This window comes from Ursus arctos, unplaced genomic scaffold, assembly GCF_023065955.2.
Source record: "Ursus arctos isolate Adak ecotype North America unplaced genomic scaffold, UrsArc2.0 scaffold_13, whole genome shotgun sequence".
NCBI classification, from domain to species: Eukaryota; Metazoa; Chordata; class Mammalia; order Carnivora; family Ursidae; genus Ursus; species Ursus arctos.
In genome coordinates, this window is record NW_026622797.1 from 43,953,731 (window position 1) to 43,970,518 (window position 16,788).

The window sequence follows — 16,788 nt, forward strand, 5'->3', positions numbered from 1 at the left end:
AAAGGAACGTGGATATGTTAAGTCGAAAAGGAACATGGAGAAATGTAAGAAAATACTCCCAACACATTAAATGATTTTTCACATTCTTTTGTATTTTCCTTCGTTTTCTGTATTAAAGCTGATTTCACTCGTGTAGTGGGTAACACTTTTTACTTAAAAGTAACACTGTTTAAATAAATTCCCCGATGGTAAAGTCTCAGAAGTTTTCTCTTGTTAAAATGATCATGTTCTATGGACCAGAAAACATCTTGATCTATTGGGAAATATTACTTACAGCAGAGGAATATGTTAAAACAAACGTATTCAAGTACACTTTGGTACTGATTCTGACTCTTAAGGGTTGATTTGAGACATTCTTTTAAACTTTGAGGGAAAAATTGAGAACTCTACTGATGGTGGTGAGAATCAAATAAATTACATGAAGTAACTTTGCAAATATAAGGTGCTTATTTTTCCAGATATCCTCAGTTCACAGAAAGCAATGATTTGTTGGGGGAAAGAGCTTTACAGAAGAGCAGTCAGTGCAAAGGTCCTAAGGTGAGAGCCCACTTGGTATTTTGGAAGCCAGTGTGGCGAGGCACAGTGAACTGGGAGATGAGAAGGAATTTGCAGATCCTGTAGGATCAGGATTTGATGTGGGTTGTAAGAAAGAGAAGTCAAAATTGTTTTTGGCTAGAACAATAGGAAAGATGAAGTTCTGGTAACCAAAATGACAAGTAGTGAAGACAGGATGAGTTTGGCACAGAAGTTGATAACACCCTTAAATAACGGATCAAAGAAAAAGGTAAAATTTTAAAACTTTTCCTAACTGATAATAAAAACAACCTATCAAAATAGATGAGCTGCAGCAAAACAACCAATTTAAGGTTTATATTTAGAAAAAGATTAATGTTGGTTGCAAGTTTCAATTTAGTAAATGAAGTGCTCCTTTATTTGTTTACTATTAACAGAATTTTTGGTAAAATATCCTTTTCAAGCCTGTTACATATATTCACTGTAAAGCCTTCATATTTCAGAATGCTCACGTGGTGGTTTTGTTCTGTTTCTTAATACTGCAGATGACTCCCTAAGAGAGTTCCAGTGCTAAAGTAATCAAGAGAACACCACCCCCCAAATTTTTATCACACCTACATGGACATTAAGAATTTTTTGGTTGGGGGCGCCTGGGTGGCGCAGTCGTTAAGCGTCTGCCTTCGGCTCAGGGCGTGATCCCGGCGTTCTGGGATCGAGCCCCACATCAGGCTCCTCCGCTATGAGCCTGTTTCTTCCTCTCCCACTCCCCCTGCTTGTGTTCCCTCTCTCGCTGGCTGTCTCTCTCTGTCAAATAGATAAATAAAATCTTTAAAAAAAAAAAGAATTTTTTGGTTGATCTCTAATTTCATTTTGACAATGACAGAGACACTTTACAGACACAGGAAGACCCTTTACTCCCTGAAAGGGAGGAATTGTTATGAGGCAAATTGGCTTTCTTTTAGTGTTTTGTTTTTAATTTATAAAGATGTTAGAGGACAGGAGTGTTTCAGGCTCTGCAGATATAGGCAAATGGTGTAGGGAAGCCCAGCCTTAGCTATTTATAAGCTACATAAGCTTATAAGATCCTTCAGAGAACATGAAATAATGTATATAAAAGCACATTGCAAAATCAGAAATAGGATATTAGTGTTATTCATAATTTTGAATATATAATATCTTCTGAAGCACTTCTCTCTGTTGCTGTTCTCCATTCATCTTCATTACTAAAGAATAACGTCCCTAAGATACTTGTCTTACTTGTATTCATCTAAGTTTCTTTGCAAGTAATGCAAACTCCCAGTTGCTATTTCCTAATATTATCCATCTTTAAAAATGGTTTTGGTGTTTATTTTTACTTGTCTGTGCCTATGAATTCTCTAGGCGATCTCACTACTCTGGCACAGAATTTCAGATTCCCTATTTAAAGGTTAGTCTTCATTCTCTTAGTTCAGTCAGGTGTCCCAAATGCAAATAGCCATATGAAATTCTAATTCTGTATACTCCGAAGAGTTCCCTTGAAGGGTAGTGATCTCAGTATCACATCTAGCCTAACTGACCTCCCCGCTTCCCCCCTCATTTACAATCTGCTCTGACCTGACATAGCAGTCACTATAGATCAGGTCGTCACTGTCCTCGTAACTGACTGCCCCCCTCAAATGGAAGGCCTATCTGGCTCCGCAACCCTCACCTGCACATCTTGTTACCTCTGACCTTATCTCCTACCGCTCCTGCCACACTAGCCTCCTTAGGGTTCCTCCAACATGCAATGCGGGTTCTCTTCCTGCAGTCTTTGCACTTCCTTTGCCTCAGCTTGGCATGCTCTTCCTCCCGTACCTACATGGCTCACTCCTTCACCTCCTTCAAGTCTTTCCTCAAATGTGACTTTCTTGATGAGGCTGCCCTGATTACCCTGCTTAAAATTACAACTACTCTTCTCAGTATGCCCTGTCCTCTTTACCTAATTTTATTGTTTTCATGGCATGTTAAAATTGCCTAGAATTTTTTATTAGTATTATTCTCCCCCTTTCTCTCTCTCTCTCTCACACACACACACACACCCCTTTGCTTTGGATTTGAAAGAGACTGGGTGGAGAAGGAGGAGAAAAAATGAAGGAGCAGAAATATAGAAGCTAGGGTTAGTGAAATGCAATATAAATTACTTAAAATGTAGAAGGAAAATGAACTTGAGAGTTAAAAAGCATTGAAGTCAAATCATTTTTGGGCTTCTTGTGAGAAAATAGAGTGAAGGGTTGAGTCAGGGTGCCCCTAAGGGTGTGTAGTTTCCTGGGCAAACATGTTTTGTGGGGTGCCTGTCTGTACAAGCAATTTTATTAAAAGATGTATTTTAAAAACTCATGGCCAAGTAAGATACAGTGACTTACTGATAAAGATTTAAAATAGTAGAGACACATATGCATTTGTGATTGTCTAATCAGCGAGCATGAAGAGTCTGTAGTGTCCACGCACCATCTCTTCATGTTGTTTACCATCAGATGCACTGCTCCTGTCTGCCTCTCTCCCACGGTGGGGGTGGGGGGACAGTAGCAGTGCTGTTATTACTCCCAATGCCATGACTCTTTGTAACTTCTACTGAAACAATATAGTTCTTGCTTCTGCAGTATTCTAATGCCATTAAGGTAATGTTGGTCATCTCATTGCTCGTTACGTTCCATCATCCATCATGTTGCTACTGAATACTGGCTTCCAGTGATTTTCTCAAAGAATGTGCTCTCTTGTTGATGTCCGCAAATGCAAGTCTTACCCAAAGTATGCAGGAAAATGTGAGTGATCATTTGTCTTCTAACAGTCACGCAAAACTTACTACACATCTTGCAACCGTGTCTTTTCTTGATTTCTTCAGGCCAGGATCACCGCATCCCTAGAACGGGATCTCTTCCAGTGTCGGCTGCACCCGACCAGGTGGGTGGATCCCGTTCTTCAGTTGCCTTGGCCCGCGAGGAACGCGCCTCAATGGCACGGGACAGCACCAAGTCACCACGTGATCGGGGCCTGGGGAGGACAGCGATCTGAGGGGCCAGGTGTAAGCCTCAGAGGATTTGACCCGCCACCCCAGTGGTCTGCCTGATGGGAGGCGCGCAGGTTGCACTGGTGCCCACCCTGGGTGTCAGAGGCGCAGCACTCTGAGTAAGGGGCCCACCACCAACCCCCTTCGGGTGCGTAGACGTACCGGGGAATACCCCGGGCTCGCCACGCTCCAGAAAGGAAAGACCTGGGTCCAAGCGATGAGGTCCGGCTCCGAGAGCCCCATGCGAGTGGGTTCCAGAGAATGTCCCAGAAGGAGCTCAAAGTGTCCGTCGCCCTGATGGCAAGTAGTACCGAATTGCATACCGAATTTTACTATTTCTTGCTCCCCCACTTGGACAGTTTTGCCTTTGGCTTTATCATCCCCACAAAATACAGACCTTTCTCTGGTCCAATAGGACCTCGTAGGATCTATAAAATCATTTTTGGAGTAAAGATGCTTATTTTGTACGCAGCTTTCTCAAAGTCAGGCTATCTCAAAGTGACAGAATGGTAAGTGTAAACTAAATACTAAGCCGATTTTTGTTGAGCTATTAAATTTATAGACTCAAAAAGCACCACATAGATCCAGGTTAGCTTTTTTTTCCCCCTTTGGCATTTGTTTTCTCATATTTCAGATGTTGAATATGTCCATGTTATGAAACAATTTACAGTATATAGTTCTGTTGAAGTCACTCACTGACAGCTAGAGAAGAAAAATATATTTAAATGTTTTTTATTTGTAGTTTAGGCTGAAACATCTATTGATACCTAAAAAAAAAAAAAAAGCTATATACAGCTGTTCTTTCTGCACTTTAGAATACCTTCAATTAGAACACATTATATTATATGTATTTATAATGTATCCTATTATAGATTATTTATTTACCAGGAGCAAGTTTTGCCTAGGGCAGAGCATCAGTGCATACAGAATCATAGGATGCTTGTGCTAGGAATTACCTTGAAGAGGTCCTAACCCAGGACATGTCATTCATGACCACTTGTGGGTTCATAAATTTCCTGAAATGTGTTGGTATGTGTATTCGTTCATACTTCCCCTGAAACAAATTACCACAAACTTCATGGCTTTACACAGTGCAAATTTATTATAGTTCTGTAACTAGAAGAACAGTATATATTTCTTTTTTTTTTAAGATTTTTATCTATTTATTTGATAGAGATAAAGACAGCCAGCGAGAGAGAGAGAGAGAACACAAGCAGGGGGAGTGGGAGAGGAAGAAGCAGGCTCCCAGCAGAGGAGCCTGATGTGGGGCTTGATCCCGGGACCCTGGGATCAGGGCCTGAGCCCAAGGCAGACGCTTAACAATTGAGCCACCCAGCGCCCCAGAACAGTATATATTTCTGACTGTCTTGACACTCGTTACACAGGTCTCAGTAGGCTAAAGTCACAGTATTATCAGGGCTGTGTTCCTTCCAGAGGCTCTGGGGAAAAATCCATTTACTTGTGTTTTGCAGCTTCTAGAGGCTGTCTTCCTTACTGAGCTCATGACCCCCTCCATCTCCAGAGCCAGCAATGGCTAATTTGTCAGGTGTCACTCTGGTGCTCCCTGACACTCCTTTGGATTGCCACTTTGCCTTCTCTCTGACTGTGATTCTTCCTATGCCCCTCTTATAAGGAACCTTATGATTACCTTGGGCCACCCCAGGATAATCTGGGATAATGTCCCCATTTCAAGATACCTACCTTGATCACATCAGCAATGTCTCTTTTGCCATGTAAAGCATAGAGTAACGTTCACAAAGTCCAGGATTACATCAGTAACATCTTTGGGGAGGCCACTATTTAGTCTACCACAGTATGTAAACTCTGAGGCCTATGAGCCTATCTCCATGTGCATGCACAGTTTTTCTAGATATTTCTTCAAAATAGCTCTCCCCATAATGGCTTTTCAAAGACATCTGTGACTTGATATAGTTTAATCACTCCCACAATTTTGTCACCCTCCCCTGTCTCATATAAAGGAACACTAAAATCCCAGAGAGATTGACTTATACAAAACCACGTGAATGATGAGAGATGTTTCCCTGGCCCCCATTTTTGACCCTTCATAACTATAGCCTACTGAAAACAAATTGGCAGATTATAGCAGTGTCCTGCCCATTCCCCACACAGAAAGAATACCTGAGCCTCCTGGGAAGCTTGCAGTTAGTCTGGGGCTAACAGAATCACTGTCACTGGCTGCAGGGGAGCTCAGATCCAAAGGGATGCCCCAGTGAGAGCGCACATCTCACTTTGGTAAGAAGCACAGTGCCTCGAAGCTGAGCCCTTCTATCTGCAGGTACAGTGGAAGTGGACAGAGAGGGACTCAGATGTGATAGAGCACCTTATTGTCGGAGCTCAGGGTGTTTCAGTTATTCATTGTCAGATGTAGGAGAATCCTCCTGACACCTGCAAGGCCTTGGAAGGTTGATAAGCTGTCTACTGAGGATATATTCCAGCCCAGTTCTATGGAGGGCAGGATCGGAAGTCAGCCTGCTTGGGCCGGATTTGGGCTCTATCATTACAAGTCTGTGTCCTTTGGCAAATTGCTTGACTTCTCTGTATCTCAGTTGCTTCATCAGTAAAATGGGGGAACTTATTTTATTGGGGTAAGATAGGCTTGGGTTCCAATTATGAATGGTTCCATGGTTCACCAGTTACCTCATATGTCAGTGAGAAAGCATTTCATATGTATAGAACTGTACATACACAAAATTGCTTCACATTCTCTATGTTATTTATGCCATTTCAGCAAGTCATATCAGAATATATTATTCTGTTTACCACTTTGTTGCAAAGAGTAAATGGGATATATTTGTTTAAGGTAGCTGGCATACAGTAAACACTACATATTATTTTTACTACTATTCCCTACTACAGATGGGTGCAGATACTTGTCTTGGCCACTGGGGGGCAGCAGAGGAAACAACACTTCCATTTCTGTCTAAGGTTCTGGTGTACTGAGATTAAATAAATTTAATCGTACCTGGTGGTTAGTGCAGAAAAATAATTCCATTCAGGAATGATATAGTTTGCCTCTCTGGAAACACTGTTCATTGCTCTTTGGTCCACTAGTCCCATTTATAGATGTGTGCCCCACAGCTAAAGGAGCTAGTTGTGTAGCTGGGTAGCTGAGGACAGTCTGCCAGTATCTGTTCTTTCGTGACCAGGGCTAAATTTTGGTAGATTATTTAGAAGCTAACATTATATCGCTACACTTAATACTTTGAGGTAGCAAATAACTACCTAGTCTTGCATTTGGAAGGCCTTTGGTTGACTGTGATATTTCAAAGTTTTAAGGTTAATGTGATTTTCCTTTGTGCTAAACAAGATGGAAAAAAGCACTTGGAAATTCACATTGTTGTTTCTTATTGCAATCCTGCATTTTAATTTTTTTGATGGAATGGGAGATTGAGAACAGAGAAAGGAGACAAAGAAGATAAATGTAAGTATGATTCTGCAAATCAGCTTTCAGAAACATAAAGCTGAGTAAAACACATCTAAACATTGAGGTTGTATTTGTCTTCTAGAAAGGAGGCAGCTTAGATTGTGATGGGAAGTGGGGAAGCTGACAGAGTCGAACTGAAGAAATGAGCAAGTCTATATATATGCCAAGCCACAGCATTTGATGTAGTAGCCAAAAGCATTTGGTAACAAAATATAAGGTAGTATTAGCATATAATTGATTTTAATTATATGTCTTAAAATTACATAAATCCATTAGGCATGCAGGGGAGGAAGTACAGTATTCCTAATGGAAAAGTCTTGTCTAACTGACTGTGGAACAAAAGAATATTCTGAAAAAACACACATGTACACACAAACACACATGTACACACAGACACATGAATGGGAATTTGATTTATTTAATTGGAAATGGATAGTATACAATGAAATATCAGGGATGTGAACTACCCTTCAAATGTTCAGATAGTTGCTATAAAGCCCTTTGAAGCCCTGTAGAGAAGACAAAGAATACTTTCATCCTTTGCTAGAAAGCTCTAGTGGAAGATCGTGACTACATGATTTAAAATATAAACGGTGTATGTCATACTCTGAAGGAGTTTGATGTAGAAAGGGCTTCCAGAATCTAGTAAAAAGAACATTTCCTGGTGTTAGTGTGTATAAATAGCTATTATCTTCTTTCTGATGATGTAATGCTTTAACTTTATATGCTCTTTGATCCTTCTGTTAACTGAAAACCTTACTGGAGAGTATGTACTGTGATATAATCCCCCAAAACTAATAAAATAATTCTGAGCATGGTGTTAAGTGTTGATTTAACTGTTCTGTCCCAATACAGTAGAGTTTCAGAAATTCCCAGATAAACAGAATGATAGAATTTTAGTGCTGGAAGAGACTGTGGAGAACAAAGTGGACATGACCTTCCATATTTACACAGCTCTTTTACATCAGAGCCAAATGAGGACCCTAATTACCTTCTACAGCTTCTGCTTTTTTAAAGTCCTTCTTGTAATGCCATGTCAGTCAGTCTTGTGTATGGATTTAGGTGACAAAGTGGAATACCTTTCCTTGGCCACTTAAAAAAAGTTCAGTACATTAAGGTTCTTTTGAAAGTGGAATGCCAGCAAAGGTCTTTAGAAGAAGACTTGAACTCAGTGATCTTTTCCTTCTAATGGAGATAATCTAGGCCTCCTACTATTCCAGAAGATTGTATACATATGGACCTGTATACATTTGAACATGAACATCAAAATCTTATCAAATTTAAAAGGAACCTCAAAAATAGCAATTGCTTTAGTTCCTTGCCCTACCACAGGTAAGGTATCATTATCTATATTTTTTAGATGAAACAACGGAGTCCCAGAGATACTAACTGACCTGCCCACTAAGTAATGGGAGGGAGGGACAGGTCTCCTGTTGTAGCAAAGTACTAGACTATGCATCTCTTAGAGAGTCTTTTTTTAATATCTTCAAATTCATTTTCTATTTTTTCCATTAAGTTTGTGGAACCCATAATTTCACACAGAATAGACTCTTTCTTACACAACTGCGTAAAAGGAAATTACTAAGTAATTGATTGCATTTTAGTTACTCAAGTTCTCTGGTCTCCTTGAAAGTGAATCTTGAAGGTCAGCTTGACGATTGGCAGTTGATCCGTTACCCAGTAAGCAGCCATGGTTTTGGTTTAAAAAATAAGCAAAAGCCCTCATTTTGCTTATTTTGGCCAACGAACCAGCTGCTTGAGTGAATGTGACAAACATCAGGCACAAGACACTACATATATCAGAAATAATCAGGATAAATTAGCAAACTGTCACACATGAGAGTGTAAAATCACAGAGAAGAGTCAGGCAGGTCTCCCCTTTTGGAGTTTTAGATAAAGGATATACAACTGTAGATGGCATTCTCACTTCCCCCAATGGATTGTGAGTGCAAGGGTGCAAATTGATCATGAAAAGGCACAGAGAGTGTCTCTGCAGTTAAGCACAGAAGGGAAGCTTTCTAGAATAAACTTTATATGTTGTGGCCATAAAAATACTCCTAAGGCGGAGGTCTACAAATAACATTTATGAGACTAATGTTGATAGAAAAATGCAGCGTTTTGCCTGGTTATGGCAAAATGACTCAAGACCTTCTTGCATAGGGCTCCTCCCTTACATGTTACCAGTTTAGAAAGGGCTTTTTAGGGGCGCCTGGGTGGCACAGCGGTTGAGCGTCTGCCTTCGGCTCAGGGCGTGATCCCGGCGTTCCGGGATCGAGCCCCACATCGGGCTCCTCTGCTGTGAGCCTGCTTCTTCCTCTCCCACTCCCCCTGCTTGTGTTCCCTCTCTCACTGGCTGTCTCTATCTCTGTCAAATAAATAAATAAAATCTTTAAAAAAAAAAGGGGGGGGGCTTTTTAGTCTAGTTCCCAAAAGGTCAGATATTTAAGATCAAAGGAAAAGACAGAAGCATGTGAAAAGTTCCTGGAAATTATAAAAAGGTAGAAATAAAGAAAACCAGAAATCAGAGACAGGGGAATAGTGATGGAAGACAAGGAACAGAAAGAGAAAGGGAGACAGTAACATGTTGGCGCTTATTTGAGGAAAGGCACTGTGCTGAGCACTTTGCTTATATTATCACCTTTAATCCTCCTAACAGCTCCATGAAGTAGTCATTACGTGCAGATAACAAGATGGCACCCAAAAATATTAGTTCTTACACAGATAACTGAGTAACAGAACCAAGATTCCAATTCTGATACGACTTCAAAATCCATATTGTTTTAATCAAACCAACATAGGCATTACCAGACCACCAAGGGCATTTCAAAAGCAGAGACTGGCACAGTGATCAGATAAGCCGCTCTTGGAAATAGCATCTTGCATGGACTTATTTAAACAAATATCAGAAGAGACAGAAAAAGATGAAGAGATTACATTGAAATGCCATCATCATAAAAACAAAGTATCTGTTAAGCCCCTGAATGGGGAGAGGAGCTCTACTCAAGGTTTTAATTCAATACCTTCGGATTTGCCTTCCTCATTCTCATCCACCCTGTCTCTCAGGAAGCTATAGTGACCTTGCAAGTCATCACCCATGCAGAGAAGGTTGGGTGCTGCAATATCTCTCCAGTCCTGGCACGAAGGAATACGGATGTGTCTGACATCTTCCTCTCCAGGAACGAAGCCGAAGAGCTTCTTTATGCGCTGCAAGACGAGGAGCCGGGAATGCTGCTCCGCAGCGCGTTCGAAGAGCTCCCTCTCGTTGTGGAGGTGGCTGGTCCAGTAGCAGTGCTGCAGAGAGGTGAGGGGGGAGCAGCACCTCGCCAGGCAGCGGGAGACGAGCGCAGCGATGGTGGCCAAGGTGATCAAAACCCAGCCCAGCATCTTGACGTAATTATTTAAAAGAAAAGCAGAAAACATCAATATAGTGACTATCAAAGGAACAGACACAGTAAGAGGGATTCCTATGAAACTGAGAAGGAAACTGTGCGTAAGAAACGTGTGTTTCTGGGGCGCCTGGGCGGCTCAGTCGGTTAAGCATCTGCCTTCCGCTAGGGTCATGATCCCAGGTTCCTGGGATCCAGCCCCGCATCAGGCTTCCTGCTCAGACAGAAGCCTGCTTTTCCCTCTGCCTGCCACTCCCCCTGGTTGTGCTCGCTCTCCCTCTTTCTGTCAAATAAATAAATAAATAAATAAATAAATAAATAAATAAAATCTTTTTTAAAAAAAGGAAATTTGTTTTTCTGGTCTTCGAAATAATAACAAGGTGCTGATCAATTGATGTGGATACAGGCATGTCGGAGAGAATAAGCGCAGGCATTTCAGTTTGGTTTGGGGGCTACAAAGGATATTGACCAGTTAACTTGGAATGGATTAGAAGTACTGTCCTTGAAGTGGCAGATGCTATAACCCACCAATTACTCTCATGTAGGATACATAAACTATATTCTTTGGTTTTAGCTCAAATTTCCTCCCCAACCATTAGGTACAGGTCAAGCATCCTTTCCCAGCTTAATAACTATTTGTTAATGATGGTGATGAAAATGATGATATGATAGATAATAATGGTAGCCTCCTAAGTACCTTCTTAATAATGTGCTAACACGTATTCATTGATATTTCTTCCTGAGTTGCTCTTTCCTTTTATTTTTTGTGACAAAAGAATACCCTTATGTCCTTAAGTGGAAAGCACCTTATCATTTTCCTTTTCATTTCCCCCCTCCTTCAAATAGTTACTTGCTGGCCACTTTTATGATTCATTTTTGAAATATACTTTGAAAGGAAAATTGGCTATATTTTATTTGCAATTAGTGCCGTCTTTGAAAGACTGACATAAATGGCTGTTTTTTTAGTCTTAGAACTCTTTTTTTTTAATTATTCTTTTTTGAGTAGTTAGCAATTATTATGTAAAATGAGAGAGGTAAGTTCCATGCGTATAAGGAAGCCAGCAGTCAGCAGCCACACTCTTGGAGGTGAAGGTCTCTCCCACTTTTTGTGATTCACCAGCAGGCCTGGAATTACCAGTGTTAGCACAACAGGACAGCTGCACTCAGTGGAGACTAAAATCTACAGAGTGACACTCACGGCAATTTAATTTAAGAGAGGCCAGCACGGTGAAAAGTCCATCTGAGATGCCCATTAATTCATCAGCCATCATTTATTGAGTCCCGGGTTGACCTCCCATCATGTTCTATACATGGTGGTTGGTTATGGGGACTCAGATGTGAATAATTTAAGATACATTCACTCTTTGCAGAGTCTCTGAGCCTAAAGAGGGAGACAAAATAGGAAGCCAAGTAATATGGTAAAATGTGACAGTTTTTTATATCAGTAACCACAATGGGAGAGAAATGAACTCAATTAAGGAAGAGGAGTATCAGGGAGTACTTCCCAGAAGAGATGATATTAAGACTTAAAGAGTAGTTCACCAGAGGCAAGAAATTGAGGAGAGTTCTAATAAGAGAAGAAGAAAAATAAAAGCATGAAGAGTTGGAGAACCTCAAGAAGTTTGTACTCACAGGGTCAGAGGAGTCATGTGGAAAAGTGGTCAGGAGCCAGGCACTGAAGGACCTTGTATGCCATGACAAGAGTTTGGATTTGTGATCGGGCTGGTAGAAAATCATCGAAGATCTTTATATGGGGGTTGGGGAGGGCGGTGGTGCTCAGTGTTCAATTTGCATTTAGAAAGATAATTTTGGCATGGTTGTGAAAGGTTGTTTGAAATTGGGTAAAACTAATGTCAGAAACTTATTTTAGACTGAGGTATGGGCGGAGAAGGGGTTTGAACTTAATATGATCCTGTGGTCAACTCAGAAAATCGAACAGAAAGACAGTGTATATTCCTCAAGTGAGATTGAAGTTCAAGGTGGTTGTGAAAGGCAGCCTGGTGAAATGGAAACAGTATGACCTTTGAATATCTCAATCAGCCATTTATTAGCTCTGCGAACTTACAAGAGTTACACAAACTCTTTAAGCTTTGGTTTCCTTGTCTGTGAAATGGGGTTGATTATACCCCCGTCTTAAGAGTCTGAGGATTAGAATTAAATGTGAAATATGTATACAGTAAATGATAAACATCTTAATAAATACTAGCTTTGTGGTCCCTGATCCAAAAACATTCACTGGCTGATGGCACTCTGAACCATAAAACTGTCTTCACAGAAGACTGGGTATGCATTAAATAAAATATTCTATTTTCACTTTAAGAAAATCCTACCAGTGTGTATTACATCTTAAGGGGTTTTTTTTGAGCAAGAACACTTTTGAAAGTTAGAATTGCCCCATTGATTATTTGACTTTTCACCTATCTTCACATAAGCCCTCTGCCTGAACTTTAGGGCTGGTGTAAAAGATTGAGACGGAGACTACCTTAATGGGATTTCTAACTTAAATAGGGTCATATGCAACACTTGAGTATTCTGTGTGTTGATAGTAATTTTTTTCAACAAAATAGCACTAGCACTTCTAAATTTTAATAACTAAAAAGTGATGGGTCAAAAAAATGTGTATGCCTTTTCAATAAATAGTTTAAAAAATAATGTATTTTTATTGTATTGCAGTGGTTTGCAAATGTGCTTTTTACCCCAAATCCCTCGGAGAAAGTGATGAATGCCAATGACTCTTTCTGTATTGAAAAATGCACTTTAACACTTCTTAAATTTAAGTGCAGTAGATCCAGGCCTTTTCCCTGCCCATCCCAACCTCTCACATAAACTTGTCTAAGGACATTAAATTTAAAGCCATCCCTAGAATTCATTTTAATCATATTTAAGCTTCCTATAATTTTAGATAAAATTTTAATACACAAGAATGACTATTTCAGAATATGCAAGGTGGGATGAAGTAATACACTATAGTGTAATAATAATTTTAATAACAATATCTAAAATTTATTTTTTAATATGGGTTGTGGACACGATACTGAGCCCTTTAGATGTATTAGCTCATTTATTACTCACCCCAACCTTATGTGGTAGATCCTATTAATAGCTCCATTTTACAGCAGAGAAAAGTGAAGCATAGATAAGTTCTATAACTTGCTCAAGGTTTTGCAGGTTAATAAATGGCAAAGCAAGAGTCAAACACAGGTCTGCCTGCCTCCGAAGCCCACCATCCTAACCGTATGTATACAGTCGCTCAGTGAGATGAAGGGCATCGAGTTTGTGTTCTGTATTCAGATAATACGAGAAGCAGGAGGAATGTGAAATGTTTCCAGTGGCTGCCGTTAAGACGGGATCGCATAGCAAGAAAAAAAAAAGAAAGTCGAGAACTTACTTGTGACTGGTACCTGTGCAGAAGAGCTACTTCATCCCTCACCCGGATCATGTCGGAGGGAGCCGATCGGCCACATGGAAACCCAGCGAGGATCTCCTTCCGTTTGCTGGCACTGACATTGTCAAACACTGGGTAATGGTCCACAGAGGCGAATTCGCTTGCCGCGCATTCATAGTAGGTGCCTGTCAGCAGGGTCACGGCCAGCCACGTCAAGGGGGCAACGAGCGCCCTCCCGGTGATGCTGAAGACCCGAAGACAAGCCAGCTTGCGCTCCAGGGGGCTGATTCTCCGCTGCGGAGGGGCGCAGCTGCAGCAGTGCTCGCTGGTCATGGTCCACAGCTGGCTTCTCAGAGCATAGCCGGCAACCAGGAGGAGGAAGGCTGGAATGACTAGAAAAGCAGAACCGTAGGAGAAATTTTTTCCAACCTGGCAGGGACATCTGAATGTGAGAGAAGAGAAAAGCTGTTGCCCACCAATGGTCGAAGCAGCAATTAAAGAATTGATAAATGTTCCACTTCTCTGCAGGGAAGAGACGATATTGTTGAGAGTCCGGCTCATGGTTGGGAAGCTCTGACACAAATGGCCCTTTCTGATCATTAGACTCCACAAGCTATAACCATTTTATGGGATCTTACTGGTTTAACTGGCTGTGTCAAGCGACCCAACATCCTCATATGTTTAAAGGATTCTAGCATCTTTCCTTGTGTACTTTGTGAATCCTGAGCTCATAAATGCACTTCAGATTCCAGCTGGGAGAAGCTAGAGGAGAGATTCATCTGGTACGGGTGACGGGGGAAACTGCTGCAGCCGATCTTTCCACTGAAATGAGAATGGCCTGCAAAGCAGACTGCTGCTGTCATCCCATGTGCTGCTCTGTGGGACACGACATGCTCAGCACTGGCAAAAGAGCACCGGGAGCAAAACAGAGAACATTCTTACCCTGTACTAGACCAGGATTTAGTTACCCTAAAATTATGACATAAGGCATAACAGAAATTATCAAATAATAGAGCAATCCAAACTTCAGGGCTGTCTGGAACGTCCATAACCTGAGAGTTCTGCCAGAAGATCCCAAAAGCTTTCCCCCAAAGAAGAACAAGACTTGCATACCCCTAAAGCCAAAGCACAGCAAAAACATTCTAACTTTGCATAAAAATGCATTTGTATTGACAGAATGTAATATAATAATGTGTTGCTTTATAAGTTAAGTTGCAAATTTGTTTATATGCCCTTTTTGTTACATGAAAATGTGATACTTAGGTATTGGTAAAATTATATATCTATAAAAAGAAATGAACTGATCAAATATGTCAGGTGTTTTCTATGTTTATTTAATCAGAAAATATTTATTGTATGAATTCTATATAAAAGGCACTGAGCTAGGCTTGGTTGGGCTAATAAAAAGTGAATAAGATACAAATTTCTCTTCTCAAACTCTCACCTGGGTGTGGTTAAATACATAAATAGTGAATTGAAACATAATGCTGAGGAATTCACCCAAAGTGCAGTATAAAGTATTGAAGTATAAAATAATATATTTTTAAAACCAATTCAAGGAAATAGAAGACAGATTAAACAACTCCGTAATAGGAGTTCCAGGAGGAAAAAAAATAAAGGGATAGGCAGAGAAACAATATTCGAAGAGAAGTAACTGAGAATTTTGCAGAATCAAAGAAAGTTCTCACATCAGAAGAGTGTAAGATGTTCTGAGCAATGTGAATAAAGACAAATCCACATATAAACAGACCATAGTAAAACTGCAGGGTGTGAAACATGAAGAGATGTTATTAAAAGCTACCAGAAAGAAGAGACAAATAAGCTACACAAGAATGACCTTAGAGGAACGAAAGATTTCTCGTTAGCAACACTAGAGACCAGAGGCAATATCTTCAGAATGCTTAGTACCAGATACACTATCACTCAAGACAGAACGAAATAAAGATACACATGTTAATTTTAAAGAGATACATAAAGGCTAAGGGAATTTACCACTCATGGGATCTCATATAGAGCATTATTAAAGGTTATATTTCAACAAGGAGAAAAATGAACTCTAAGGAAAGACATAGGACAAAAAATAATGAGTACAAATATGATATTTTTGAATTATTTTCTTTAATTACTATTTGTAGAAAGAATTGCTTTTTTTACTTTAAGAGATAGAACTAAGGCAACACATGCTTATAATAAGATATTACTGTGCAAATGGCTAAAATTAAGAAGATTGACCATACCAAATGGTGGTGAAGATTGCAGAGTAACTGGAACACTCTCTCTCTCTCTCTTTTTAAGATTTATTTATTTTAGGGTACCTGGGTGGCTCAGTCAGTTAAGCACCTGCCCTCGGCTCAGGTCATGATTTCAGAGTTCTGAGATCGAGTCCCACATCAGGCTCCTTGTTCAGCGGGGAGTCTGCTTCTCCCTCTCCCTCCGCCCCCTGCCTGCTTGTGCTCTCTCTGTTGCGCTCTCTCTCCCAAATAAATAAAGCCTTTTAAATAAGATTTATTTATTTTAGAGGGAGAGAGAGAGCATGGCAGGGAAGGGCAGAGGAAGGAGAGAGAGATCTCAAGCAGACTCCACACTGAGCATAGAGCCCAACATGGGGTTTGATCTCAACACCCTGAGATCATGACCTGAGCTGAAATCAAGAGTTCTATGCTTAACCAACTGAGCCGCCCAGGCACTCCCAGAGTAACTGGAACTCTTATACACTGATGGGGGAAATGTAAAATGGAATAACCACTTTGGAAAATTGTCAGTTTCTTTAAAAGTCAACTATGTACCCACTATATAATACAATCATTTATCTCCTAGTTACTCGCTCAAGAGACATGAAAGCATAAGTCCACATGAAAACTTGTACTTGAATGTCCACAGTAGTTTGTTATAATAGCTGCAAACCAGAAACAACACAAATGTCCATCAACAGGTGAGTAGATCAACAAATTGTTATATATCCATATGATGGTTACTGCTCAGCAAGATAAAAGGAATAAACTATTGATATATACAATAAGAAAAATGAATTCAG

At 40.3% G+C, this 16,788-nt stretch overlaps 1 protein-coding gene across 1 annotated transcript; it reads right to left on the reverse strand.

The window, feature by feature from the left end:
- Positions 1–9,439: 9,439 nt before the first annotated feature.
- CALHM4 (calcium homeostasis modulator family member 4) lies at positions 9,440–16,337 on the reverse strand. Its single transcript, XM_026489256.4, has 2 exons — positions 13,758–16,337; positions 9,440–10,367 (listed from the first exon to the last, which is right to left on the reverse strand). Exons 1-2 carry the CDS (start codon positions 14,352–14,354, stop codon positions 9,984–9,986), a joined length of 981 nt encoding a protein of 326 aa, XP_026345041.2. The 5' UTR covers positions 14,355–16,337; the 3' UTR covers positions 9,440–9,983.
- Between the last annotated feature and the right edge of the window lie 451 nt (positions 16,338–16,788).

Excerpts from the sequence above, each read along its gene's own strand:
- CALHM4 (XM_026489256.4), bottom strand. The coding sequence starts at position 14,354 with ATGATCAGAAAGGGCCATTTGTGTCAGAGCTTCCCAACCATGAGCCGG. Across the intron at positions 10,368-13,757 it reads TGCACAGGTACCAGTCACAA|ATGCTGGGCTGGGTTTTGAT; the intron begins GTAAGTTCTCGA and ends AATTACGTCAAG.